Source organism: Centruroides vittatus, unplaced genomic scaffold (genome assembly GCF_030686945.1).
Source record: "Centruroides vittatus isolate TY-2023 unplaced genomic scaffold, ASM3068694v2 contig_65, whole genome shotgun sequence".
NCBI classification, from domain to species: Eukaryota; Metazoa; Arthropoda; class Arachnida; order Scorpiones; family Buthidae; genus Centruroides; species Centruroides vittatus.
The window spans coordinates 1-27,999 of NW_027122403.1; the positions used below are offsets into that span (position 1 = coordinate 1).

General features: G+C 33.1%; 1 protein-coding gene across 1 annotated transcript; it reads left to right on the forward strand.

Annotated features, from left to right (window-relative positions):
- Positions 1–11,834: 11,834 nt before the first annotated feature.
- Positions 11,835–25,902, forward strand: LOC136979837 (O-acyltransferase like protein-like). Its single transcript, XM_067275861.1, has 5 exons — positions 11,835–11,890; positions 15,244–15,367; positions 24,859–25,045; positions 25,109–25,251; positions 25,729–25,902. The coding sequence occupies exons 3-5, from the start codon at positions 24,898–24,900 to the stop codon at positions 25,900–25,902; spliced, it is 465 nt and encodes a 154-aa protein (XP_067131962.1). The 5' UTR covers positions 11,835–11,890; positions 15,244–15,367; positions 24,859–24,897.
- The last annotated feature ends 2,097 nt before the right edge of the window (positions 25,903–27,999 follow it).

The following is a 27,999-nucleotide window of genomic DNA, read 5'->3' on the forward strand; positions in this document are numbered from 1 at the left end:
CTTGTAGAAATATATTCAGACAAACCCGCTGCTAAAAATTAAAAAATAATCTTTTATTTAAACAACAAGTGACAATGATTTTGACGTTTAAAATAAAACAATTTTATTTGAGTGCGAATGGCGGCTTCGTTTGAACTTACCTCTAGAAGTCGGATTTTTAAAACAGAAATAGTAGCGAGGTTCATGCCGAAGTTTTCAACGCGAAAACGTGTACGTCGGACGTTCAGCGCCGCTTCCCTGTAAGCCTAGAAGTTTGGCAATGGCGTTTGGAAAGTCAGTGGAATCTTGCTCGACATTCCCAAGGCCATTCTAGGCTTACAGAAAAGCCCGGCCCGGCTCCTGGCGTCAACGTCAGTGGCCTAGACTGTACACTTTTTCGCGTTGAAAATTTCGGACTCAACTTTGCTATTAAATCTTAAGTACTTGTATTTTTTTATACACGTACTTAAGATTTAGTATATCTGTTCTGACTTTTTAAAATAATTAACTGCATAAATAATTCGTTTTTTGTCGTCTTTCGTGTCCTTCATTGAAACTAGTATTATTAAACTAATTTTAAAGTAGGGCAAAGAACGAAAATATTTAGAATTGTTAATTTTTCTATTTTGTTTGAATTCAGCAACATGACAATAATTTTAATTTATTTAAAATTCTTTTAAATGCGACTTTTACGTTTTCGAATTATCTTAGGAGAAATTGTAAACGTTGTCTGATTTCTGTCATCGACGTCATTACATTACAGCGGCATACGGACTAAAGGTAATTAAATTTTATATTTAATTATGTTTACAAGGTTTCTAGACGGCGAGGATGAAGGTAGTGGTTATGCACTATAATATCATTACAATACATAATCATCCAACTTAGTTATGTATAGAACGTTTCGGCTTTCTATAAACATTAAATTATTAAATAATTAAAAATTATAAAATATTTAAAAATGCAAAATACTTTAGTGTATTTGATGACGTTTATAATATACCAGTAATATTTATACGTTTTTAAAATATCATTTTTCATATTCTGATATTATTAAAAAATTCCAGCGTATTGTATATCGTTGGTGTTTTTTTTTTTTCATTTAATACTCGCTGTCTGTAAGATTTCTCGTGTTGAAGCTGGCTGTTTATTAAAATAAATGCAATATAATTAGTTGTTATAATCTTTCATTTACGATATTTTACTTTTAAATGAATCAACAGAAGATTTCGTATTTCATGCATTTGAGAAAAAGATTAAATCATTCAGTATTACGAATTAAAATTATTTCATAAGACAGACAAAAATAAATTATTATAAAAGCGTACAGTATAGCATTGTAATAAATATTTTATAATATTACATTTTGAAATTACTTTTATTTTATGTAAAAAATTATTATATTTAGCTTTTATCTAAAAACTCTCATTATATGGGATAAGATTGTCTGTATGATGTTTTCATCAAGTAAGCAAAACATTCAGAATTTGTAACAACTAGAGAACTAATTGTTTTCTAAAACAGGTTTTTCTCTACTTATTCTATCTTTAAATGTAAACGTCATTTTAAACAACTAGATTTTTCATATGACATTGCTCTTGCATAAATTTATGTATTAAATATAGCGGCCACCTGTTTGGGTGTGCGTGTAATCAATTCTGCTTAAAGATTATCGCACAAATTTATCTCTAAAAATGTAAATTTGTAAATTCTATTTAGGAAATTATCATTCGATTAAAAAAGTCCCCAAAAGTTTCGTAACTTTTCTGATTATTAAGGGATTTTTTTAAAAACCGACTTTGTTATTAATAATAATAAATAGAATTGTATGTGGCGACAACTATTATTAGATTTCATTATGAAAACTTTTCATATTGTTAACTATTATTAAATGCAAAAAGCTTAATTTTGAGGGTTGAGATTAATTTTAGGAAAAGTTGTAAATGCTAGTTTAATCTTTATAAATTTCGACTTCTCCCGAGATAAAAGAAATGATTCTTCTCTATTTTTTCACGCATTCTATCTATAACTACCAAAATTTAGTATCATCAACGCCACTTATACCTAACCCTTCACACGAAATCTCGTATTCTAACTATTACCTTATCCTGAGATATTAAAGAGAATATACGCCAGCACACAAACACACATAAACACCGATATCCGTCGTTTTTCTCTTTCTTCAGCTAAGGATCTTCAAAATGTACTTATTTGTAAAACAATAGGAGAGTTAATTTTGACTAGAGTTTAATACTTTCTCTTATTATGTATACGTAACAACGGAGAAAAACAAAGTAACAATATAAAGAAAGTCAAAAGCAATTACAGTGGTGCCTCGTATAACGTACGCCTCGAATAACGGACGCTGCGAACAACGGACTTTCTGTTTGGCCGTTACGTGACTCGAGCAACAGACTGGCTGCGAACAACGGACTTTTCGGCATAATTGGTGACTGCTCCATAGGTGCGTTCTTTAATAGCGGTCGCTCTGCGTCTCCGCTGCTACGGGAGTGCGATGCTGTTTGTAGGCATTTAGGAACGACGGTGAAAGAAAGAATAATGGCGGCGCCCGCACTATCGATCGTATCGTGCTGGAGGAATCTATAATTCTGAAAATATGAGCTTTTAAAAGCAAAAGAAGGGTCCCAATTGTAAAATTTAACCATAAAATGGATTATTTGTTGAAAGAACATTCAAAATAGCCACGAAAAAACTTTGAATGCCTGCTACCATTCGAAAAAAAATTCGTAAAGACACATCACCGCGTGCGCTAACTCGCGCTTTCACAATTTCTAAATTTTCATTTATAAAGCCACATAATGGACCCGGAAACGAAACTATCTGAGCCACGGAAGACGCCATGTTGTTTTCCACCGTAAACTACTGCTACAAGCGGCCGTTTTTGCCGTTCGACAGTGCCCACTCCCACCGGAATTTAGGAACACGTTCCGCAAGAATTTTTAAATGGATGTCGCTCGCGCGGAGTTACGCGGAGGAATAAAAGAACGCACCCATGTTCATTTTTTTAATGATACAGTACGGTTATTTTATGCTGCGGAACGAATTAGATGTTTTAACATGTATTTCTATGGGAAAATGCGTTTCGTATAACGGACGTTTCACTTAACAGACGTGCACCTGGAACGGATTAAGTACGTTATATGAGGCACCACTGATTTCCTAGTGGAAATTTTAAGTATAATGAATATATTTTTAGAAAAATTTTATCTAAAAAATTTTCGATGTATTAAAAGAATTTGAGCAAAGTATCCAGGTACGAAACTTTGGTATAATATACTATAATAATTCTACGAATACAGATAAGTAATAATAGAAAATTAAAGGATGAGATAATAAAACGATATTAAATCCTTCCTGATAAGCTCCTAAAGTACGAACACTTTTCAAGGTATGTTTATAAATTAATAATTGTTAAAAGTTCTTCTGATGATTATTTTTCTTAGTTTTTGTTTTAGTTTAATGAAGATTTTCTGAATTAATCAAATACATTACAGAAAAGTAAGTAAGCAACTGAAAGAATATTACACAATGTTGAAAAAACGATTTTCAAAAACATAGTTCAAAATCAAATCCTAAAGTAATTAGTAAAATATGTCTTTTAACGTCGATATTTACCTTAAATATGGTTCAATAAATGCTCTAAAAATTCTATTAAAAAATGCTTCGACAGTGGATTACAATTAGGGCCATAGGTGTTCCCGGGATTCAAAACAAAATGACGAATTCGGACGCCAACTGTAAATTATCGTGCAAGTTGATCTACATGCTGCGAGGGAACAATGGCTTATTGACAGTTAGGGGACGATTGTTGCCAGTCAAGGGTCAACATTTTCTCGGTTACGGAATTTTGTTGATTAAGCCGTTGTATAACAGGAGTGAAATAATTTAGAAATTTAGGTTCTTAACTTCCAGATTTCACATTCGTATTGTAACGTAATAATATATTAAAATATGTTTAATTTAATAATTATAATTAAACTTCAGTATATTATATATGAGTAATATTCAGAGGTATTTTGAAATAAAATTAAAAGAAATTAAGTGTGACGTATGCTATTTTCATATTAAGAAATATCACCTCATCAACAAGGAACAAGTTTCAATATTTTTAAAAAAAGGCAAAGAAATTTCGTTATATCAAAAGTGCAATTATTCTTGTTTATTTTCTTTTCTCCGCTTTATTAACTTTTCAATCATCAAACTTCAGGAAAGAATAATTTTAAGAAATAGTCGAACAACAATAAAAATTATGAAAAATATTTTAAAAAATTTAATGATTTCTATTCGTTTGAAAAAGCAACAGGCTACAAAAGAAATCAAACACTTTATTACAATTAATAACTGTTTTTCCACGGAAAAATAAATTATAAATGTAAAAAACTATTTTTCCCCGCTATTATTAAGAAATAACACAAAAGAAACAAACTTTTTCAAATGTTTAAATCAATGTTGAATTTGCCTCATTAAAAACATTTTCACCAATAAAGGTTAATCCAGTGAAAAAGTTTTGATAATTAAATATGTGAAACAGGTAATTTCATAACCTGCATAAATGCACACTTGATGTGTTTATTACTGCCATTAGTATGGAGTGATTTGTATATATTTTTAGAATTTTTATATACATATTACAGGATTATTTAAAAATCGAAATATATAATCTACTTAATAAAGATATTTGGGTATAATTTTTTTATATTTCTAAATTTTCACTTTATAATAAGAAAGAAAATTTAGCGTTTGAATTTTACAATACTCGGAATAGAACGTTTAACTATTACATGTTACAATTGAAACCTTTTCTATAAGATAAACAAAATTTAACAGATATAATTATAATAATAAACAACGCTTTTAGCCCACGACTATAAATTCGATAAAGTTAGATAACCTAAATAAATAGGACTTAACAATTGCAGGGCCTATCAAACCAAGGCCGACAGAAAGAATGACTACATCTTTAATAAAAAAGTTAGACTTTAATAATCATATTCAAATTTAGGTAAGTATGCATTTCGGATACAAAACCCCTCATCAGCTTACAAACACACGGCACAAACATAATAATTATAACACTAATAATTAACCAATACAAAGTGTTATCTAATATATACAGTGCACTGTATTTACAGTATTTAATGTAACCCATATACTACACAACTATAACAATCAAGCATAAAGTTTAATACAATGACAATGAAATATATGATATTATTTGGGACCAGTAAATGCCCTATTTTCTCCCACATTTTTTCCAAATTCTGGTAGACGGTTCAACTATTAATAATAAATACTGTTTAATTATATTAAAACATAACGGGAGGAAAACAAACAAAGAACTTACTATTATTGATATAATTGGTTTCTAAGCTTTAAACAAAACATATACACCTGGTCCATGAGACTGTGTGAAGTCAACTGCCTTGTTACAATATATTTTACCAAGTGATGTGACTGTACACCCACATCTAGTCAGCATCTGTTTTAAGGTTATGTAAAGAGGATGTCAATCCACCCCTCATGTGGCTTTAGTCCCACGTTGTTATTAATTCTATTGTCTTCCTGTATTTTCAAAATTTCTAGGTGTTCCTGTAGTCTTCTTTTTAATTGATTGTTTTCTGATAGAATACTGTTGATACTATCTTTTAAAATTTCACAGCCTTCGGTATTGCAATGTTGTGCTACTGATGATGATAGTGAATTGTTTCTAATGGCATATATAAGTTCTTTAATTCTTGTCATTAATTTTCTTCCAGTTTCACCAATGTATCTTTTTTTATGTGAACACCTACAATCTAATAAATAAACTACATTATCTTTTCTAAATCATTATGTTCATTATTTTCATAATTACTTTTGATCATTTTTGCTATGGTTCTTGTATGGTTAAGTACTAAAATAATATCTAAATTTTTTAATTCATTTTTTAATTTTTCAAAAACACCGAAAACATATTCCATTTTTAGATACAAGGGCTTGACAACTATCGGTTTTCTATTTAATGTGACATTTTCTTTTTTCTTTTTACTTGATTCTAACCACTTAAACAATAATGTTCTAGGGTAATTATTTAAGTAAACATACTTATTATATTTTGTATTTCCATTTTTTGATCCTTTTGCAATGTTGTTCTCTTTTAATTTTGTTGATATACATTTGAACAGTGTTCTTTTTTATATATAAAGGTATATTGGATTTGAAGTGTATAACTTTACCGGTAGCACAATCTTTAACATACTTTTTAAATAATAATTTACTATTTAATCTAACTATAGTAAGTTCTAAATAATTCAGTCTGTTATTTACTTCTTTTTCACATTGGAATTGAACATTTTTATTTATTAAATTAATTTCATAAACGAAAGATTCAATATCTAGTATGCTTTTATCGTAGATGATGAAACAGTCATCTACATATCTTTGGTAACTTATTATACCTCTTGTTTTATTGATTTCTTTATCAATTATAATCATACATAACTGTGCTAATCTAGGACCTATGCAGGATCCCATTGGCATACCTTCCGATTGTCAGTAATATTTACCTTGAAATTCAAAAAAGTTATTATTTAACACTACTTTGACTAATTGGTTAACCCAATCTGGGCTCTTCACATAGGACAGTGAATTTAAAATTAATTCTAAATTTATTGAGAAATACATATTGTTAACATCTAGCCATTCCATCCCATAGTTTTCCTTCATAACGATAGCATTCAAGTTTTATAAGAATTGGTCGGTGTTTGTGATACTATACTCAGAAACAGGTAATTTATTTAAGTCTTTTTTATTGCTATTTCAAGGTTATACAGCAAATAATTTCGAATATCTATCAAAGGACGCTACGCAACAGGATTTTTGTGCGTTTTAACCCTAAAACTTATTTTCGGAATTCTATTACCAAAACGTTTAATATCTTTTGTAGTGTTATCATCTATGTAATTAAGTTTTGAAAAATTATTTGTAAGCTTCATAACTTGTTTTTTTAAGGCTATTCACAGGGTTATCTTCAAGTAATATATAATTTCCTTTCTTTAAGATCTCTAATATTATATTATTATAATTATGTTTAGTTAATACTATTGTTTATTTTGCTTTATCAGCTTTAGTTAATATTAGATTATTATTTTCTAAAAATTCTTTAGCCTTATTTATTTTATTTTTAAATTGTATAATTTCTTTTTTCTTTTTTTTTTAACTTATAATTTTTCACTACAGCCTGGATATTATTTCTAATAGATTGAACATTTTCTTGATGTTCACGATTAATTAAACCTGCTTCTAAATCTACAACAGTTTTCCTTTTATTTAAAGGGATGGGTCTATTAAAATCTAATCCCAGTATCAAAGTATCTCTTATATCAGGTGGGATCTCAACATCACTATGATTAAGTAATAATTTGTTTTTCCAACGTTCTTTATTTGAAATTAAAGGGTATCCTAACTTACTTTCTATTTTTTTAATTTTCTTATTTAAATATTCTTCACAATTCTTATCTCGTTTCCCGATGTCTTTTAGATTGCCCTCTAATTTTTTAAATTTTCTTTTTAGTTTTTTAATTTTATATTTTTTAGATTTAATTAAGGATTTTAATATAATTCTTTTCTATAATATTAACGTCATGTCTTTGGATACAGTTACTGATACTACGAGGTATTTGCAATGTTTTCAACGGTATATTTTGGTCTCTACAAGTGTTAAAGTACCATATGTCTATATTTGACCTATGAATTTGACTAAGGATTACTTCTAGTCTGCCTTGAGATTTAGGCATAGTTATTCTATATAGGCCTAACAACAATAATAAACAACACTTTTAGCCCACGACTATAAATTGGATAGAGTTAGATAACCTAAATAAATAGGACTTAACAATTGGAGGGCTTATCACACCAAGGCCGACAGAAAGGACTAGATCTTTAATAAAAAAGTTAGTCTTTAATAATCACATTCAGATTTAGGTAAAGACCAACAACTGCCGAATTATCGGGCTAGCAAATGGCTATAGAAATATTAATAATTTTAAAGTTAATTTGATACTAGAGTTAGGCGTTAGGCGCCATCTCTTGCTAAATTTAATAATTAGAATTTTAATTAAATAATTTAAATAAATTTAGGCCTAACTGGAAGAAAAGAATCGGCCCGAAGCGGGATGCGAACCCGCAACTTCTGCTATCCGTGCAGACACGTTACCAGTTACGCTACCCGGACCTTCGGTCCGATCTTCCCTTTCAGTTGATATAAGATTACCGTACAACCATCGACGGTCATTACAATGCCGGCTGGGGACACATTAATTGCCCACGTCCTCCCAAATTTCTTCCAGTTAGGCCTAAATTTATTTAAATTATTTAATTAAAATTCTAATTATTAAATTTAGCAAGAGATGGCGCCTAACGCCTAACTCTAGTATCAAATTAACTTAAAATTATTAATATTTCTATAGCCATTTGCTAGCCCGATAATTCGGCAGTTGTTGGTCTTTATATGTTAACGGGTTAGTTGTTGTTTATTTAGATTTAGGTAAGTATGCATTTCGGGCACAGAAATGCATACTTACCTAAATTTGCTCAGCTTACAAACACATGGCACAAACATAATAATTATAACACCAATAGTTAATCAATTTAAAAAGTATGTTAAAGATTGTGCTACCGGTAAAGTTATACACTTCAATTCCAATATACCTTTATATATAAAAAAGAACACTGTTCAAATGTATATCAACAAAATTAAAGAGAGAACAACCTTGCAAAAGATAAAAAAATGGAAATACAAAATATAATAAGTATGTTTAGCTTAAATAATTACCCTAGAACATTATTGTTTAAGTGGTTAGAATCAAGTAAAAAGAAAAAAGAAAATGTCACATTAAATAGACAACCGATAGTTGTCAAGCCCTTGTATCTAAAAATGGAATATGTTTTCGGTGTTTTTGAAAAATTAAAAAAATGAACTTAAAAAAAATAGATATTATTTTAGTACCAAACCATACAATAACCACAGCACAAATGATTAACAGTAAATATGAAAATAATGAACATAATGATTTAGAAAAAGATAATGTAGTTTATTCATTAGATTGTAGGTGTTCACATTAAGAAAAAAAAAATTGGTGAAACTGGAAGAAAATTAATGACAAGAATTAAAGAACATATATATGCCATTAGAAGACAATTCACTATCATCATCAGTAGCACAACATTGCAATACCGAAGGCTGTGAAATTTTAAAAGATAGTATCAACAGTATTCTATCAGAAAACAATCAATTAAAAAGAAGACTACAGGAACACCTGGAAATTTTGAAAATACAGGAAGACAATAGAATTAATAACAACGTGGGACTAAAGCCACATGAGGGGTGGATTGACATCCTTTTTACATAACCTTAAAACAGATGCTGACTAGATGTGGGTGTACAGTCACATCACTTGGTAAAATATATTGTAACAAGGCAGTTGACTTCACACAGTCTCATGGACCAGGTGTATATGTTTTGTTTAAAGCTTAGAAACCAATTATATCAATAATAGTAAGTTCTTTGTTTGTTTTCCTCCCGTTATGTTTTAATATAATTAAACAGTATTTATTATTAATAGTTGAACCGTCTACCAGAATTTGGAAAAAATGTGGGAGAAAATAGGGCATTTACTGGTCCCAAATAATATCATATATTTCATTGTCATTGTATTAAACTTTATGCTTGATTGTTATAGTTCTGTAGTATATGGGTTACATTAAATACTGTAAATACAGTGCACTGTATATATTAGATAACACTTTGTATTGGTTAACTATTGGTGTTATAATTATTATGTTTGTGCCGTGTGTTTGTAAGCTGATGAGGGGTTTTGTATCCGAAATGCGTACTTACCTAAATTTGAATATGATTATTAAAGACTAACTTTTTTTTATTAAAGATCTAGTCATTCTTTCTGTCGGCCTTGGTGTGGTAAGCCCTCCAATTGTTAAGTCCTATTTATTTAGGTTATCTAACTCTATCCAAGATATAATGATATTCATTCTATATTTTTTTATACTGTATATAATTTTATATAAAAAATATATTTAAATGTATCTTATCTAACGAAACCTGATATTAATTTTATAAAATTACTTATTATAAGTGTGCCCTCAGGGTATTCTCTCCAAGAAAGGAAAAAATACACCTGCGATTTACTTCCACTAATCAAATGATACTACAACAGGTTCGATGCATTTAATCTATTGTCGTCCGTATTATTCAGCTTGATTACGTAACAAGGAAAATTTGCTGTAAAAAAAGGTGGATTCTACTACTGTATTCGGCATTAATGTAATTACTATTGTGTGAAGAGTATAAATATAAATTTAATTTAAAAAAATACATTTCGTCCTAAAATTATTTGAAAACTGAGCAAAAATTAAGAAGGAAAGAGAGAATTTCCTGTTGTAATGTAGTGTACAGTGAATATAACCTTGTGGTCACCTTGAATATGATTAATTCGAATACGCTTTACTACATTTTGACAAAGATTGGTTATGTTCATGTTCAATATTAAATATATCAACCCCTGTAAAAAGATTCGTCTTGAAACAAATAAAATTTATTATATATAATATTAAATATATAAAAAATTGAGGGTAGAATATGATGGATATTTGTATTTCTCTATCATTGAACAAAAAATATAATAACTATATATGTTATTTTATTCTTACATATTTCATTCTTATACTTACACTTACACTTATGTGACCGGAGGATCGGTACCTTCTTGATACCTTGTCAGGACTGACACCACCGTGTCACGAGTGACACAGAAGCCGAGACGGCGTATTGGAACGGTTTACGCGAGCGGCCGCGAAAACAGGTTATCGGATTCGAGATAGAGCTGAGATGAGAGAAGAGACATCGAACCGGAAGTGACTCACACGACTGCAAGGTTAACAACTAAAATAACAATTTTAATGTAACGAAATGAATACATGACTAACCGATCGAGAGAGAGAGTTTACATGAGAGTTTTTTAACCTTTCTTTTAATGACCTCCCTGTGGCTCAGATGTTGTAAAGCTCTTTTTGTTGCCTTTCGTCTTGTATGGGTATTCTATAAATTCCTGCATTAAGGCTCTGGTCTATGTCTTCCTTGTCCGTACGTAGCGTCTGGTATATAGTTGGATTTCTTTTAAAAATTATCTTTTTGTTTGTTTCAACGCCTATTTTTTTGTAAATATTGCTTAGGGGTGCCATATATCCACGGGCGTAGTCAGGAAGGGACATGGGTGAGCACGGCCTTCCCAGCTAACCTGGTGCCCCTCCCCAGAAAATTACAGCCTCTACTAGGCCCCCATAACAAAACCCTGGCTACGCCAATGCATGTATCCCATCACGGTGTATTCTTCTATTCTTTCCCGTTCATTAATTTCGTTATCTCCAATTCTTAGTTTGTTAATGATGGCATTATCGCCTTCTGGTTGACTCCGAATTGCCTAGCTAGCTGTTTGATGCGCTCTAATTCTTTGATTCTGTCTTGTACTTTGCTGTAGTGTGTGTACGCTCTCTCTCTCTCTCTCTCTCTCTCTCTCTCTTTTTTTTCCTCGATGTTTGATTATTATTTAACTGCAGTTTGAAAACAGTATATTTTTTTATTTTCACTGGTTTTCTTTTAATTTTATGTCTATATAATTATTAACTTAATTTTTTCGCATTATAATTATTCTTAACATTTTACAATATTTGAAATTAATATTTTAGTACATGTTAATTTAAACTGTTTTGATTGCAGATGGCCAACATTTGGGACTGTGTTAATATGTGTTTTGACAGCAGCAGGAATTATATCATATATCTGTCAATTGATAATTACGAAATATGTCACGATCTTTGGTTTATCAATAAGTTTTGAGTATGTTTTATGTCTAAATATATTTTGTAATTACTGTATAATCATATCCATATAAATTACTGCATAACAATTTCCGTGTTTGGATCAAGTAAGAAGTTTTTTTTTTGCATAATCGTAATGGATTTGGCATAAATTCAGTGAACGATTAATAAAAAAAACCGTTCTTGACAAGGGAAAAGTATTTACTCTTCTGACCTTTAGCATAATGTCCGACCTTCATAAACGAAAATTCTTTAATTTATATATTATACTAGCAGGTAGGCCCGGCGTTGCTCGGGCAAAAGTAACGACCGCGAAGATTAAGATTATTACGTTATAGTCACAAAAGAAAAAGAGTAATTTCATCAACAAACTAAGTATTTCTAAAGAAAGGTCGAATTTGAAAATCGCATGATCTAATATTGTTCGATTTTCACGACGTGTTCTGATTATATTTTTCGATTTTCATCGAATGTTCTAAAAAAGAAAGGTCGAGAAAAACCGAACTAATCTGTTTAAATTTGAAAATCGGATATGTTGTAACATATTACCCTTTTTTCTTTTTTTTTCCTCCAGTGACCATCGACGGCGATGTGTCCCCAGCCTGCGTTGTAATGGCCGTCGATGGTCGTAGCTTATGCTTAGTTATACTGGAAGGGGAAACTGGACCGAAGGTTCGGGTAGTGTAACTGGTAACGTGTCAGCACGCTAAGCAGGAGTTGCGAGTTCGAGTTCCGCTTCGGATCGATTCTTTTCTTCCAGTTTGGTCTAAATTTATTTAAATTATTTAATTAAATTATAATTATAAAATTTAGCAAGAGATGGCGCCTAACGCCACACTCTAACAGCAAATTATCTTGTAATTTACAATTAATATAGTCGTTTTCAGCCCGATAATTTCGGCTTTGGTTGGTGGTAGCTTTATATGTTACGGGTTGGCTGTTGATGTTTATTTGTATTATATTACAGTTGCTTCGCATTTTTATATTCATAAAATTAAAAATACACAAAAATTCTATGAGACATGGTGTCATAAAACTTTATAAAATGATAAAAACTACCAATGTAAAAAACTTAAATTTATTCCAGGTCGAATTTGTGTTCTTCGGAAGTCATTCGCTTTAAAATAACGCGATTATAGGCGAAGAAGCGCACGCCGCCGCTGCGGCTATTTTTGGTAACAGCAACTAGTGGGAAGTTTGAAAATTGAAACCGAAGATCATGCGCGCTATAGTGCTGATTTGACACCAATACTTAAATAAAAATTCCGAAACGCTTTAAGCAAAAGCTGAATTGCGCTTCGTAACTAGTCAGGTTATAATTTTTACAGATTTTTCAAACAATTGAAATTTTTATGCTAACTAATTAAAAATTGATTGGTGCCTAAATGAAATCGTCACAATGCCAGGCTGCAATTTTAATCATATTTTTAATTTATTTCATTTAACATATATGTTCTCCATCTCAAATTAGTACTGTAGTGTTTTGCTCCTGTACATCAAACTTGCCTGCTAGCAATACAGTCGTGCTCGACATCTTTATAGCTTTTTTAGGAGAAACATTTTGTATTGAAATAATGTAACTTCCGGATTGCACCGGAAGTTTATATACACTTAACTGGAACCACCTGCCCCCGAACATTCCATAGTTTATTTTCGTATTTTATCTCTAATTACGTTTTCCGGATTAAGGAAGGACATACATACATACATACATACATACATACAGACAGACAGACAGACAGATATACAGACAGTCAGACAGATATACAGTCAAACAAACAAAAGGACAAACGACGGTACGGAATTCATTGATTTTACAATTTTTTCAAATTGCAGCTCAATTAATGCGGATAAAACTAAACAAACAATAGTCATAGATATTGAAAAATATAATTCGATATACGATTGTGAAAGACGTTCCTCTTTTATTCCCAAGTGATAATTCTGGTTATCTTCAGCAGATAATATTGCTGCCATATTCTACGGATCGTTTCTTACCCTGTCACATCTGATGTTCTTAGCTTCACTGTGTTTTCTACTTTGGCTACAGCAAACATCACTTCTGATATATATATCAGAAGTGATGTTTGCTGTAGCCAAAGTAGAAAACACAGTGTTTTGAAAAATTAAAAAATTATATACATATATATAGCATTTTTTTTTTCCATTTTCTTCGCTTGAGCTAGTACATCTGCCTTTGGGCTCGCTCGTTTCTTCTCAACTTCTTTCTTTCCGTTCTTGTTTAAAGAAAGTCTGATCATTTCTATAGTAGACTGTAATTTGGCTGACGAATCAGGCTAGTGTCACAACGGGTTGGTCGAGTGATGGATGTTCATTTTCAATACTTTTCTGAAATATTTTCATTGTTTCTTGTAATTGGCATTGACTTTGACTTTATTTCTTGTAGTTCCTCTTCGGTACGAACATCTGCTACGTAATTAGGTAAGGATGATGTCTTCAGCCCAACTTTTAAGGGTAAACCAAATAAGGCTTCATAAGGATTACACTTAATGCCTTGATAATATAATTTATTCTTCATCATACGCACAAGTCGTAATCCCCCGTACTAGTGCTGGTTTTGCTGACTTTCTAACCAAGAGTTACTCGACCAGTAGTTGCATTAATTATCAAATTTATCATCCTAGACTGGCAATTATGCGTGATGTTCGGTAAATTTGATTAATTAAAAACGATTTATGACATTTACCACCGCTTACGAGTATATATAATCATCGGAAAATGTGAGTAATTCGCAATATATAAAAAATATTTATAACATTTACCGAAATTGTTGGTGATTATGTAGATAATTTCTAAACGTAATCACATGAACGGCCGGATGGCCGAGCGGCAAAGGTGGCAAGCCTACCGCTCTGGGGGACCCGGGATCGAATGCCGAACGGGTCGAAATAATCCTCAGGAATTTTTCGGGGGGTGGTCCGTACGGATATGTCGGGCCCCGTCCCTCACCATCCGGTCGCCCCCAATTGTGGGCCTGGCCGAACCCATAATGGGCCTACTAAAAGAGGCCCTCTTAGTGCCCACAGGGCGGAAAGAGTTAAAAAAAAAAAAAACGTAATCACATGAATCGGAAATTTAAAAAAGTAAATATAATTCATTTTTTTATAAAAGTTTAATATTAATTAATTAAGAAATATTTTAATAAGAATTTTTGCTATATTCGTTCTAAATAATTTTTTATTTTTGTAAATCAGCGATATAATATTTATACATTTATATGTAATGTATTTAATGTATTATATATATAATACAAAAATACAAAAAACAAGATAAATATATATTTGTCTGGTTTTTGTATTTTTATATATCTTTTACATTTAGTTCACTTTATAACTCGAAATTCTTTTACAGAAATCTTGCAAATTTGTTCTTGTATCTATATCAGAAACCTTACTTTACCCATCTGAGTTCTTACTGCTTTGGCTTATTAATTAGATACGCTTTATTCAGAAAGAAACAATTGAAATTCGAAAAGGTATGTTATAAAGCTTTTTATGTCTCCATACGTTAATGTGAAAAATAGATTATTGTATAAGACATTTCTTAAATAAAAAGATTATAATCATACAGTTTTATTCCTCATAAGAAAAATATTCTTTTAATTACGGGAAAATTTGATTTTAAGCACAACAATTATTTATTGTGACATTTTTACAATGCCGGGCTGCAATTTTTAATAATATTATTGATTTATTTAATTTCAAATATATGCCTCTGCACCACAAATTATTAGTGGCTTGGCTCTGTACATCATACTTTTTCTTTAACGACACAGTCGTGCCAGTCTTCTATCTAACACTTTTTGGGAGAAACATTTTCAATTGAAATGACGTGCCGACACCCAATTTGGAAACCCTAGGGGTAGGAAGCCCCGAGTAACTATTAATATTTCATTCATTAGATTTAATTAACATAACAGAGTTATATGCCCTGATTTCGCAAAGCATTATCAGAGTTACATACAAGGAACAAGGATACAATATGTACAAAATAGAATGTTAAATCATGTAACAGATATTTTTACAGTGATAAGAGGGTAACGATGTTATTAATAGACGATAGCATTAACGGAGTTATTAACAATTGCAATATTAAAATATATAGCAATTTGGAGAAGCTGCAATAAAATCTGTAGGAATAGAATATTTAGCGTACAATACATAAAGCCCGACAATGTAGATTTACATAAATTAGTTAGATACATCAATAAGTGAGAACAATTTTTAAATCAGATGATTTGCGGATAAATAAGAGGAGACAAAGTTATTAACCGTTGGCGACAATTGGTAACATTTGGTAACAATACGAAATTCAGATACGTATAACAACAGGGAAAAAGGTTACAACATGAACCCATAAAGTTGAAACATTCCGCGTAAGATACAGTAAAAACCCCGACAATGTGACTTTGCCCAGATTGAGCATTCCACCACTAGTATATCACAAACTGTAAGGTATTACAGATAAAATAATTTCTGTACATATAATACAATGATAAGTTTAAATATGTAAGATATGGGAATAGCTACAAGCATAATATATATAGATTAATATTAACAAATACAATATTTTTCATAAGAGATATGCTATATACAAAAGTGTTAACAATTATTTACAATACATATCCTTAGTATATATAAGGTAACAAAATATAGTCTAATACTACAGTCAATTGCAGGTGTTCTGTCCAGGAAAATGAGTACATTTCTTCTATACTGTTGAATATGCAGTCTATATCTGTATTGTGAGGTCACTTTGACCACAATAGAGTCATTTTATCCGCAGCAATATCACCAGGAAAAGAAGACATTTCCTCTACACTACTGAAGTCTTGCAAACACGAAGACGATAAATCAAAGAGGTACCTAAATTAGATGATTAAGAAAACGAAGTGTTTACAGAATGAGCAAACCGTATCAGTAGAAATGTCACTCTAACCACAGTAAAGTTCTGAAGATAGAAAAGAGAATCTCTTCGTAAGCTGCTAAAATCCAGCAGTTGAAATAAGGCAAAAACATTGCACGCAGAATACCTCCGAAGTAAAGTGACGAAGTCTATACACACAAAAGATGTCACCTATGATGACGGTAGGTCAAGTGTAGTTGAGGAAGTTACTTCTAGCGCCACGAGGAATCGCATCCACACCGAAGACCAACCGTCATGTTCAGGCGATTACATTGCACAAATTCCATTCTAAGTACAGTCAAACCTGTTTTTATGCGGTCTTTTTTCGTGCGATTTTTTATTTGTGCGATTTTTTATTTGTGCGATTTTTTTATGCGAATATTTATTTGTGCGGTATAGTTGCCGACTAGTCTCGTGCGATTCGTCACGTCTCACGTTGACTTATTATAGCTAAATAAACTTATTATAGCATAAATGAACTTATTATAGTAATATTATTGCATGAATATGCGAAAAATGAAATAATTTATTTTTTAAGTCAACAAAACACCACCTGGAGAAAAATATGTAAAACAGACGATAGACGAGACGATGCAGTCCACTGCTGACATCTGTTGTCAATCAATTCTATTTCGTACGGTTTTCAGTTATTTTCTATGTGACACTTTTTTATGCGGTTCCTATTGACTGCATAAAAAATATTTTTATAATTATGTTGCGAAAACTATTTTTTATAGACACTCGTGAAGTTTCGTGCGATTTTTTTATGCGTTTTTTTTATGCGGTCCCTATCCATCGCATAAAAACAGGTTTGACTGTATATTATACACATATGATATCACAAGCAATGAAAGTGGTTCAGGTTTAATATTCTCAGAAGTACATGTGTCCAGAACAGAATTATTTTCAGCCAAACACAAAGTCCACAGTTTGGCTGAAAGAATCATGTCCGACACCACAAGTCCTGTAAATAGTTGGGGCTGTGGCCAATTAAGAATTCCAAGAAAATGTAACTGACATGAGACCATACAGAAAGAAAGTGAACGAATGATGAATCAAATAATACAACAAAGAAATAGACAATTAGGAAGGTAGAACTTTCCAATGAGTAAAACTCAGGAGATTGGTGTGACTATAAAATATTTTTCAAATAGTTGTAAAGTAAATCATGAGTGTCCTTATCCATAGTTAGGTCTTGTATTTCACAGGGCCAAGAACGATTTTTGTAGATTAGAAGAGCACGTAAATAGTGTCTTTCATTTTCAGTCATAGGACACTCAAAAATATAATGTAACTTGTTAAATTAATAATAAATATCAAGCAATGGGATCGGTTAGTGTATACGTTAAAAACAATAATCTTTAAAAATTGTAAAATTTTTAAAAATAAACGAGTTTTAAAAAATTAACTCTTTTTTATCCGATTTCGAATGAGCTAAGAACTGAGATGGACACTGAAAATTAACAAATATTCCTTACTTTATTGTTCTTTATCCATACGTTATTATCTGAATTATCCAAATGCATTTCACAAATTTCTTTGCCTCTTCAGTGGATAAATATCCACTGAAGAGGCAAAGAAATGAAACAGTCTTATGGAACAGTCATCTTGGGTCCATACTTATGGAACACTCTTCTTGGGTCCAGTCCGACGTATGGAGGCCTGGGAGACAGGATGGAAGAATCATTCCATCAACCATTCCAGTTGTATGGAAGAATCATCGTCGAATCGACTGTCCGCTATGCATAAGAGAGGTGTTTAGGGGGCTAGAAACTTGTAAACTCTCTCTGCGAGCAAACCATTAGATATAGAACGAGCACGCGTTTCGCGAGCAACGTAGAACTAATGGCTCTCCTCCCGATAGGAGTATTAATCACATATTTAACCGCATGTATTTAACCTGTATATCTTATCTTAGTTATAGAGTAAACGCTGTTGTTCTTTTGCCTCTTCAGTGGATATTTATCCACTGAAGAGGCAAAGAAATTTGGGAAATGCATTTGGATAATTCAGATAATAACGTATGAATAAAGAACAATAAAGTAAGGAATATTTGTTAATTTTCAGTGTCCATCTCAGTTCTTAGCTCATTCGAAATCAGATAAAAAAGAGTTAATTTTTTAAAACTCGTTTATTTTTAAAAATTTTACAATTTTAAAGATTATTGTTTATAAATGTAAACTACCATCAATAATGTGAGATAAGCAGAGGGTCAGGGGTTAATCCTCGCTGACCAGTTACTCTGCACGGGTTGGTAAAACCCGACCTCGTTGTCGTTTCGGATGGCTAGGAGGGCAGAAAGTGAGTGGGGAGGTGCGTCGGTAAGTCGACAGGCTTGCTCCTTAGAATGGACAGGCAGACAGGTCTTGAACAATAGCGTTTACTCTTAATATAGATAAGATATACAGGTTAAATACATGCGGTTAAATATGCGATTAATACAAGTACAAATACTCCTATCGGGAGGAGAGCCATTAGTTCTACGTTGCTCGCGAAACGCGTGCTCGTTCTATATCTAATGGTTTGCTCGCAGAGAGAGTTTACAAGTTTCTAGCCCCCTAAACACCTCTCTTATGCATAGCGGACAGTCGATTCGACGATGATTCTTCCATACAACTGGAATGGTTGATGGAATGATTCTTCCATCCTGTCTCCCGGGCCTCCATACGTCGGACTGGACCCAAGAAGAGTGTTCCATAAGAGTTTCCATAAGTATGGACCCAAGATGACTGTTCCATAAGACTGTTCCATATCAACGAAGTTGTATGGAACAGTCTTATGGAACAGTCCAAATACCAACCAAATACGATCACCATCCACTCATTTATAACATTTCTATTAGCTCACTACACTTTAACTTTCGATCCTACTACTGGGCGAATAACAGCGAATTCTTTCGGTTCAGTGATCCTTTTGTGTCAGAACATCGCTTTACATATAAATTCCTGCAACAACTGCATGAGGAAGTTAGAGCTGAGAGGAATAACCCAACCTATCCCAGTATGGTCCCGAACACGAATATTACGTGGGTCAGGCAGGTGCTTCAGGTGCTCACAGCTAACAAGTCACTCTTTCTGCACGGTCCGACTGGAATTAGCAAGACGACCGTTATTGAAACTTACCTTCAGCAACACCATCCAAATTGGACACAGACAACACTTCTTCTACCCTGTACCGAATCGACATTTGAATTTACAGGTATTAGCGGCCATATATGACGAATCTACGCAGCAGACGCACCTAGTGGCTACACTCAGTATCACAGAGCTAGTCGGGCGTCTCTCGGCAAGCCGAAAGACGCCTGACTGCAATTAGCAGAAAACACATGTCCCCGTTACTCTACACGCTACCCCGACAATATTATCATCACTTCAAACTACAGCCCTACGAGCGTACGTATCAATCACACACGACCATACATACTCCAGACTAATTGATAACGACCCTATTTTACAGGACGAGGCCTTCGCAAGACGATTCACAATCATTGAGGCCACGGAACCAGGATGGCTCGAACCCGAACATACAGACGTAAACGCACCACGTATAGACGAAAACGGTATTATCCACGTTCCAGAGGACTGGCTGCCTACCTCAAACGATCCCTTGCTTGGGCAAGAAAGAGAAAACGAAGAAGACGCTACAAACGAGAACTCCGCAAGGGACACAGAGGGGCCTTCCGAAAGTTCTGCCTAAAAACATTACACGACCTTCGACTATCTCCACATACCGTCAAAAGAACTAACGTCTAAAGCAAGTTCGTATGAAGTGTCACTAAAGGACATAACAACAAACGACATACGATTTCTCGAAATGAAGAACAACTATTTCGAGTGTAAATTGCTTAAGACTTTAATAAAAATACGAATGTTAAATCAATTCAAGCTAATTTCACCACTGAAAAAGAAGGAAAAGAAATTAAATCAAAATGGAAACAGGCCACAGCCGATAAAATAGAACCTGTTTACATATATCACATACGGTACTCTAACGACAGATCAATGACCAACGCGAAGGTCTTATCCGCTTCCGACGACAATGACTGTCGTCGATGTTCTTCCAACGGGTGTCTTCTTTTCTTCTTGGGTCCAGTCCGACGTATGGAGGCCCGAGAGACGGGATGCGCACGATGTCCCGGTATAACTTCCCGTTGAATCGCTCTCCTCGAGTTCCGGCGACTCTCGCTTTTTATCTCCTTAACGTGGGAAAGGGGGTCACGTAACCGTCAAAAGTTGACACAACAGCGTTGAGTTGGCACTTACGTGTCAATTTTCCCATCAGATTCTTATCAAAACAGTGATGATGATCTAATTTCTCACCGAGCGTGTTCTTCCCATCGGATTTGTTACAATTTCCGACAAATTGGAAGTTCTGTCAAATGCCGTAAATTCGCGGCAATTCACAATAACGTTACAAACGGGACAGAGGCTATTAGTGTGTGATGTGAAACGAGTAAGATAAGAATTGAAACGACCATGTCTGGTATAAAATTGTGCAGAGTGGTGAGTAACGGCGATCCAGGTGTTGTGCAAAAATTTTAAGATGTCAGGAAAGAATTGTCTAGTTATTGATGTATTTAAATTCCAATCTCTTTGCCAATCCTCGATCATTTCATTCCATAGAACGGCTTTCAGCACTTTTGTGGAGACCTTGTTATAACTGATAATTATATTCTGATCCTCGGCAGCCATCTTGGCAAGTTCATCTGCCCGATCATTGCCCCAGTTGTTACAGTGAGAATGAGTCCATTGAAAGTAATATTCGTTATCTGTATCCACTAATAGTTGTTGTATATTGAATACTAAAGGATGAGCAGACTTTCTCCTAATCGCAGAGAGAGATGAGAGTGAATCAGTAATAATTGCAATTTTAGTATTATTGGCTACCCTTTCACACCACTGAATTGCTTGCAAAATTGCATAAAGTTCCGCTTGAAAAATATTACAGAGTGGACCGAGTCTAAATAAGTTGCAAAAGATTTCAGTCTCATTGTGGTACATTACAAGACTTGCTCCAACATGACTGTCACACTTCGAACCATCGGTAAAATAGTGATGACACAGCCAGTAGAAGAAACCTCATTAAATCTAAAGTTAGTATAAAGACTTATGGCATATTTATATTGAATGTTTTCCTCCCAAGACTCCCCATCGAAGAGGTCTGATATTGAAGCAGAAAAATTACCACATTTAATCGACCAGATTTTATTTAAATAGTTTATGTATTTGTCGACTGGCGGTTTGCGAGCAAGCACTTGCAAGCTTGCATTGGAAGATGTTCTAAATGCCTTGGTAATCAACAACAAAGCTCCACGTTGTGCAGAAATCAACTTTCTTTTTGGGTGTACTTTTTCAACAGCAGAACGCCAGGTACCGCATCCGTAAGTTAGAACAGATAGAAAAATTAATATTTCGAGACAAAGTTCGCCCATGTAGGGACCACCATTTATTAATTCTGTGTTCCAGACAGACAATACAATCTCGGCGACCGACCTTCCTTTTTAGGACTACTAGCCGCCAAAACGCTAAAAAGTCCTTTTAAAAAACACAAAAATTTCCAATTAAAAAATATAAAATTTTTTTTCATAAAAAATGCTAGAAAAATGCTGTCATAAATTGTTTCCATAGCCTTGCAGCCGAGGCCCCAGGTCGTCCTAGCCACCTTGGTAAAAGCATGCATGATGTGTCCAGTATGTCTGGTAATATAATCAATATGATTACTCCAAGACAACTTATGGTCTAAAATTATCCCCAGATATTTAAGTTCTTTCACCACCTTTATATGTCTGCCATCCATCCGAAGAGTCGGAAACACGTGCATAAAGACTCCTTTGTCTTGGTTTACTAAACACAATAGCCTTGCTGTTTTCGGCTTTAAAACAAAGTTTATTCATTATCCCCCAATTGTGTATTCTTTGCAATGCAAGATTCCCTTTAGTTTCCAAGTCGGCACGGGACTTTCCTCCAAAGAGAACAAAAGCGTCATCCGCATAGGCGATCAGAGCGTCTTGTCCGAAGTCCTGACAAAGAAATCGATCAAAAAGTACAATCCATAGTAAATGCCCGCAAACTGAGCCTTGAGGGGCATCCTCTCAAGACATTACGGTGAAAAGAAAGGCGACCAAAAGTAAAGGTTGCAATTCTATTATCAAGATAATTATTGAACTGTTGGTAAACGTTACTTGGGCAATCAAAGGTCCTAAGCTGATGAAGGACCAAAGGCTACCATGCTGTGTCGAAAGCCTTACTTATATTCAAGCTCAGTCCAAGAACATAGGTGTTATTTTCTAATAGGCTCTGGATTTTTTGTACCACCGTTTCAATAGCGTTAGTTGTAGATTTCTGATGTCTGAAACCGTATTGAAAGTTGTTGAGTTTGCTTGAGGATTCTAGATGCCATGTGAGGCGATTAGTCATTAACTTTTCCTAAACTTTTCCCATGATAGGCAGGAGAGATATAGGTCTCACATCTTGAGAAAGAAGGACAGTTTAGGTATAGGGACAATTTGTGCCATTTTCCATAGCTGTGGAAAGATACCATAGCGCAAGCACATATTATAGAGTTGAAACAGCTGTGTCGGAATAATTTTCCATAACATTTTTGCTATGTCGACAGTCAAACCATCAGTACCAGGTGCTTTGCCTGTTTTTAACTCTTTGAAGGCTGAGTCTATCTCATTATGTGTAAAGAAGGGATCAATCTTAGAAGAAGAGAATGGAAGTGACTTCCATTCTCTTCCTCTAGCATCTCGCAAATGTTTATACCATACAGGATCTTCATCTTCAGTGTCATCCACACAAAACTTGTCAAGTAAAGTCTCTACGGTATCTTCTAAATTTGTAGTGATAGAATTTCCAGCGCAAATTGTCGTAAGAATAGTACTCTTCTTTAATTTACCAGTACACATTTTTGTTAGATAGCCCCAAGGGCTATCTGAGGCACGAGAACAGTAGTCTTCCCAAGATTGCAATTTGATGTTAATAATCCGATCTTTGTAAATACGTTGATGTTGCAAGTATTCAGAACGACACCTTTGTCTAACAGAAGGATTGCGACAGCGTTTGTATTTACGGCGTAAACGCGTATTAGTGTTGCGTAGTGCAGATAACTCTTCATTCCACCAGGGAACTAGCCTACGCTTGGGAATGGTGTTGGGGATAAAAGTATTACATGCTAAGTTGATATGCCCAATTACTTGATTTATAGCAAGTTTAGACTCCTCTCTTGTATCACAATCCGAAAAAATAATCTTAGATGAAAGATAATCAAAAATCAGAGCATTTTGCATGTGAGGGATTAAACCGTGCCCTGCAAGCAAGGGGTGGACACAAAGCTCTATTACAGATCTTAAAAACAATATATGCATGGTCAGAAAAGTTGTGCTTTTCTAATACTTGCCAATCGGTAATAAATGTAAAGCAAGAACTGGAGCATGTAGTAACATCGATCCAAGAAAAATGCCGTTCATTATTAAAAGTAGGAGGAAAGTATGTATCATTAATGAGAAGCATCTTATTCAGAGCCAGAAACTCCTCAAAAGCCTTGCCTTTATCGTCAAGAATATCCCCATCCCAAGCTGGTAAATGAAAATTAATGTATAACTATATATGACTTTCTGGTTTCCATTGGAAGTTATGTTATTTCAATTCAAAATATTTCCCCCAAAATAAAGGAGTTAGATAAATGACCTGCACTACTCTATTGTTAAAAGTAACATATGATGTACAGGGGCAATACACTACTGATTTGGTCAGCAGAGCGTATATTTTAAGTAAACTACATTAAAAATATAAATAAAAATTGCAGCTCTGCATTGTGACAATGTCACAATAAGTAATTGCTCGTTATGTTTTAATAATATATTATGTCCCAGAAATGATCGACTCTATACGCAGTCATAAAATTTAATTAGCAATAATAAAGATTTCTTAAATGATTTATTTCTTGCATAAAACTCAAATTCGCAAAATATAATGGAATACATTTCGGCTTGTACAATTGAAATAAAAATGTCAATATTTGGAATTTGATTTAAAAGTTTACATCAACTATATTTTGCAGAAAATTGTTGTTACATGTTGGATTACGGCAATTTGTTTGATGGGATTGATACTTTTTGGTTTGCACAAATACAGAAATAATTCTTCTCCAAATCAGTCAGTAATTGTTGCACATCAGATTCTTTCTCCAATCGCATGCACAGCTGTAATAGCTTGGATATGTGTAGCATGTTTATCGGGATATGGAGGTACAGTAAGTTAACAGTTTTCATATATTTTTGCATATAATTAAAGTTTGAATAATTTTGTAGGTGTAGCAAACAAATTCCTATCCCTTGACATCTTCGGCGTAATGGATCGTCTAACACTTTGGATTTATCTTCTTCACCCTCTGTTTATTCTTTATCTTTTTGGAGAATTTAGAAATCCACTTCCAATTTCACAAATAAATCTGGTAATACTATTTTTCAAAAATATAATTTGTATTTGATTCATATTCATTGCTATAATTTGTTTAATATGTTATGAATCACATAGAAGAAACAAACATTAAAAGTTTTATATAAGAAAAGTCTAATTTATTAAAAGTTTAAAAAAAAAACATCAATTTATTGATAAATTTGTTTCCTAACGTCCATTGATAATTTAAATAACGTAACTAAAAAAGGTTTTTCTTTAAATATTGTGAAATTTTACAAATGACAAAGAATAGTTAACTACATTTTTAAATAATGTATTTTGTTTATAACAAATAAACTTGTATATCAGTTTAACTAATTAAATCTTAAATACGGTCAAATTTAAATTATTTCACTATATTTTAGCATTAAACATCTTATAACTTTACGTTTACAGTATTTTATATAGATACAAAAATTTATTAATTTTATTTCTTGAAATATCTTTAATACAAATTTATATATTTTTCTAGTACATGACGTTCCTATTGGTGATGACACTCTCCATTATTGCATCTGTTTTTTGTTACGTCTTCTTACAAATTCCATTTTCACATCTACTTTCGAAAATGTTGTTTTCAGAAAATTATAAGAGAAATATTGCTAACGATAATGAAAATCAAAGTATGAAAACATTCGAGAAATAGAAATTTACAATTTTTCCATACAAAAACGTTACAGATATGAAAAATTGAAAAGAAAAAAGGTGGACCAGTGATAAATACGGAGAAACAGTTCACTTCACAAGCCTTACAACTATGAAAATAAAATTAAATAAACATAGAAGTTTACAAAATTTTTCATTCCTGACTGTTATATATATGTTACAGTAAAAACCCGTTTTAACTAGTTGAAACTAGTTTTTACTGGATGTCATTGTTAAAACCCGTTTTGTCTAGTTAAAACTAGAATTTACTGCTATACATGCTTTGATTTTAGATAACACTAGTTTTAACTTTTAACATTAGTTAAAACTAATTTTAGCTACATAAATATGTTTGGGGAAAATAAATAAAGTGATGATTGGGATTAAAACATTTGTATTATTTAATACGATATTTATTGAAAATATTGGTCACACATCTGTGTTATTAACATTAATTAACCCTTTGTCCCTGAAGGCACCGATCGATCGGTACCCTGGCTTTTTAAGCAAAACTTCGAGGGTACCGATTCATCGTTACTTTGGTAAATATCGATTTTTGTAAAATTTATTAACAACAGATATAATCTCGTTCGATATGAAGTGAATAAAGTATAATAATTCATTATATTAGTTGATAGCAGTATAAAATTTTGATTTCAAACAAATGTTTGATATAATGCGCGATAATTTCACAACGAATAAACATACATGCATAAGCGTTATATCGAATTGTACAAAACAATATTCTACGTCCTTCTGGCTCAGTGTCAGCAAACAACTATGTAACTAGACAATCTAATTTTCACAAAATATTACAAATTATCAAGTTTACCTGTCAGTTCTGATATATATTATTTTTGGTTAATGTTACCCTTGGTGGCAAGATGGCGACCATAGGGATTTTTCCCTACATTCTAGACAGCGACGGGGAAAATTTTCCCTAATTCGAGACTGCTACGGGGATAATTTTTTCCCCTGCGTTCGACGTGGCTTACGCGTTTCCGGTCGCCATCTTCGTCTTCTATGGAGACTGCGCGTTGCGCACTGTTTCGTAATAACGCGACCTAGGAACTCCTATACTATAATAAGATACTGTAAACCCTATTTTAATAGAAAAAAAATTTTTTTTTTACTCACGTTGATTGTCTGTCATTTCCCTTTTTTACATTTCCTCCCGACTTTCGAATTTTGATCTTCGTTTATAATAGATCCTTTTTACTCCCTTGTTTTGCGTCGGCTGCAACTTTCGATGACTTCTTATTTCTTCTTTTTTTACTCGCGGTGGTTGACGTTTCCTCATCCCGACCCTTCTTTGATTTCTTTGAATTCTTCTTATTATTATCGACGTTTTGAACGGGTGCAGACGGAACTGTCTCGGGTTCTACACTAGCTTTTCGAGATATCCCGGATGCTAAAGCCGAAATCGTCGCTCCACATTCTAGACGTAGGTAGTGCCATATGAATGACAAGATACATCCCCAGGACAGACGACCACATTTGCTTTTAAAAGTTCCTTCGTACACTGAATATTTAACTGCACACGAACTGCATCTAAGTAGACATTCATTTCTTTCGCTTCTGTAATATAATTTGCATGTCTTATCGCACGTAGAACACTGCGACTCTATCTGCTGTATACCTAATTGGACCGCAAATTTGAATGCATTATCAATTGCCGGGTTCAATCCCAATTCCGAATAATCTGTTTCCATCATTTTATAAAACTTCCTGGTAGTACATTTGGCCCAGAATTCCTTCGAACTCAAATCAACGTCGCCCATGACGTGCACGAAATTTCAACAAACAAAATAGCAATTTCTTTTTGTTTTTACTCGTAAAAAATATAAATTGCCTTTTTAGCAATTCGGAAAGAACAGATATTGTAAAAAAAAAAATTTCGATGCCAACACTGAACATGCAACACACCACTGTCTTCTAAACTCCCTGCAAACGAAATTTGCATAATTCGACGATCTCGGCACCAACACATTTCGTCACAACATTTCCAAAGAGCTCCCTCTCACGGCACAAACGCGAAATCGTGCGTCTCCGTTTCGAGGTTACAGGAAACGCGGCCGCTACGTCGAACGCAGGGGAA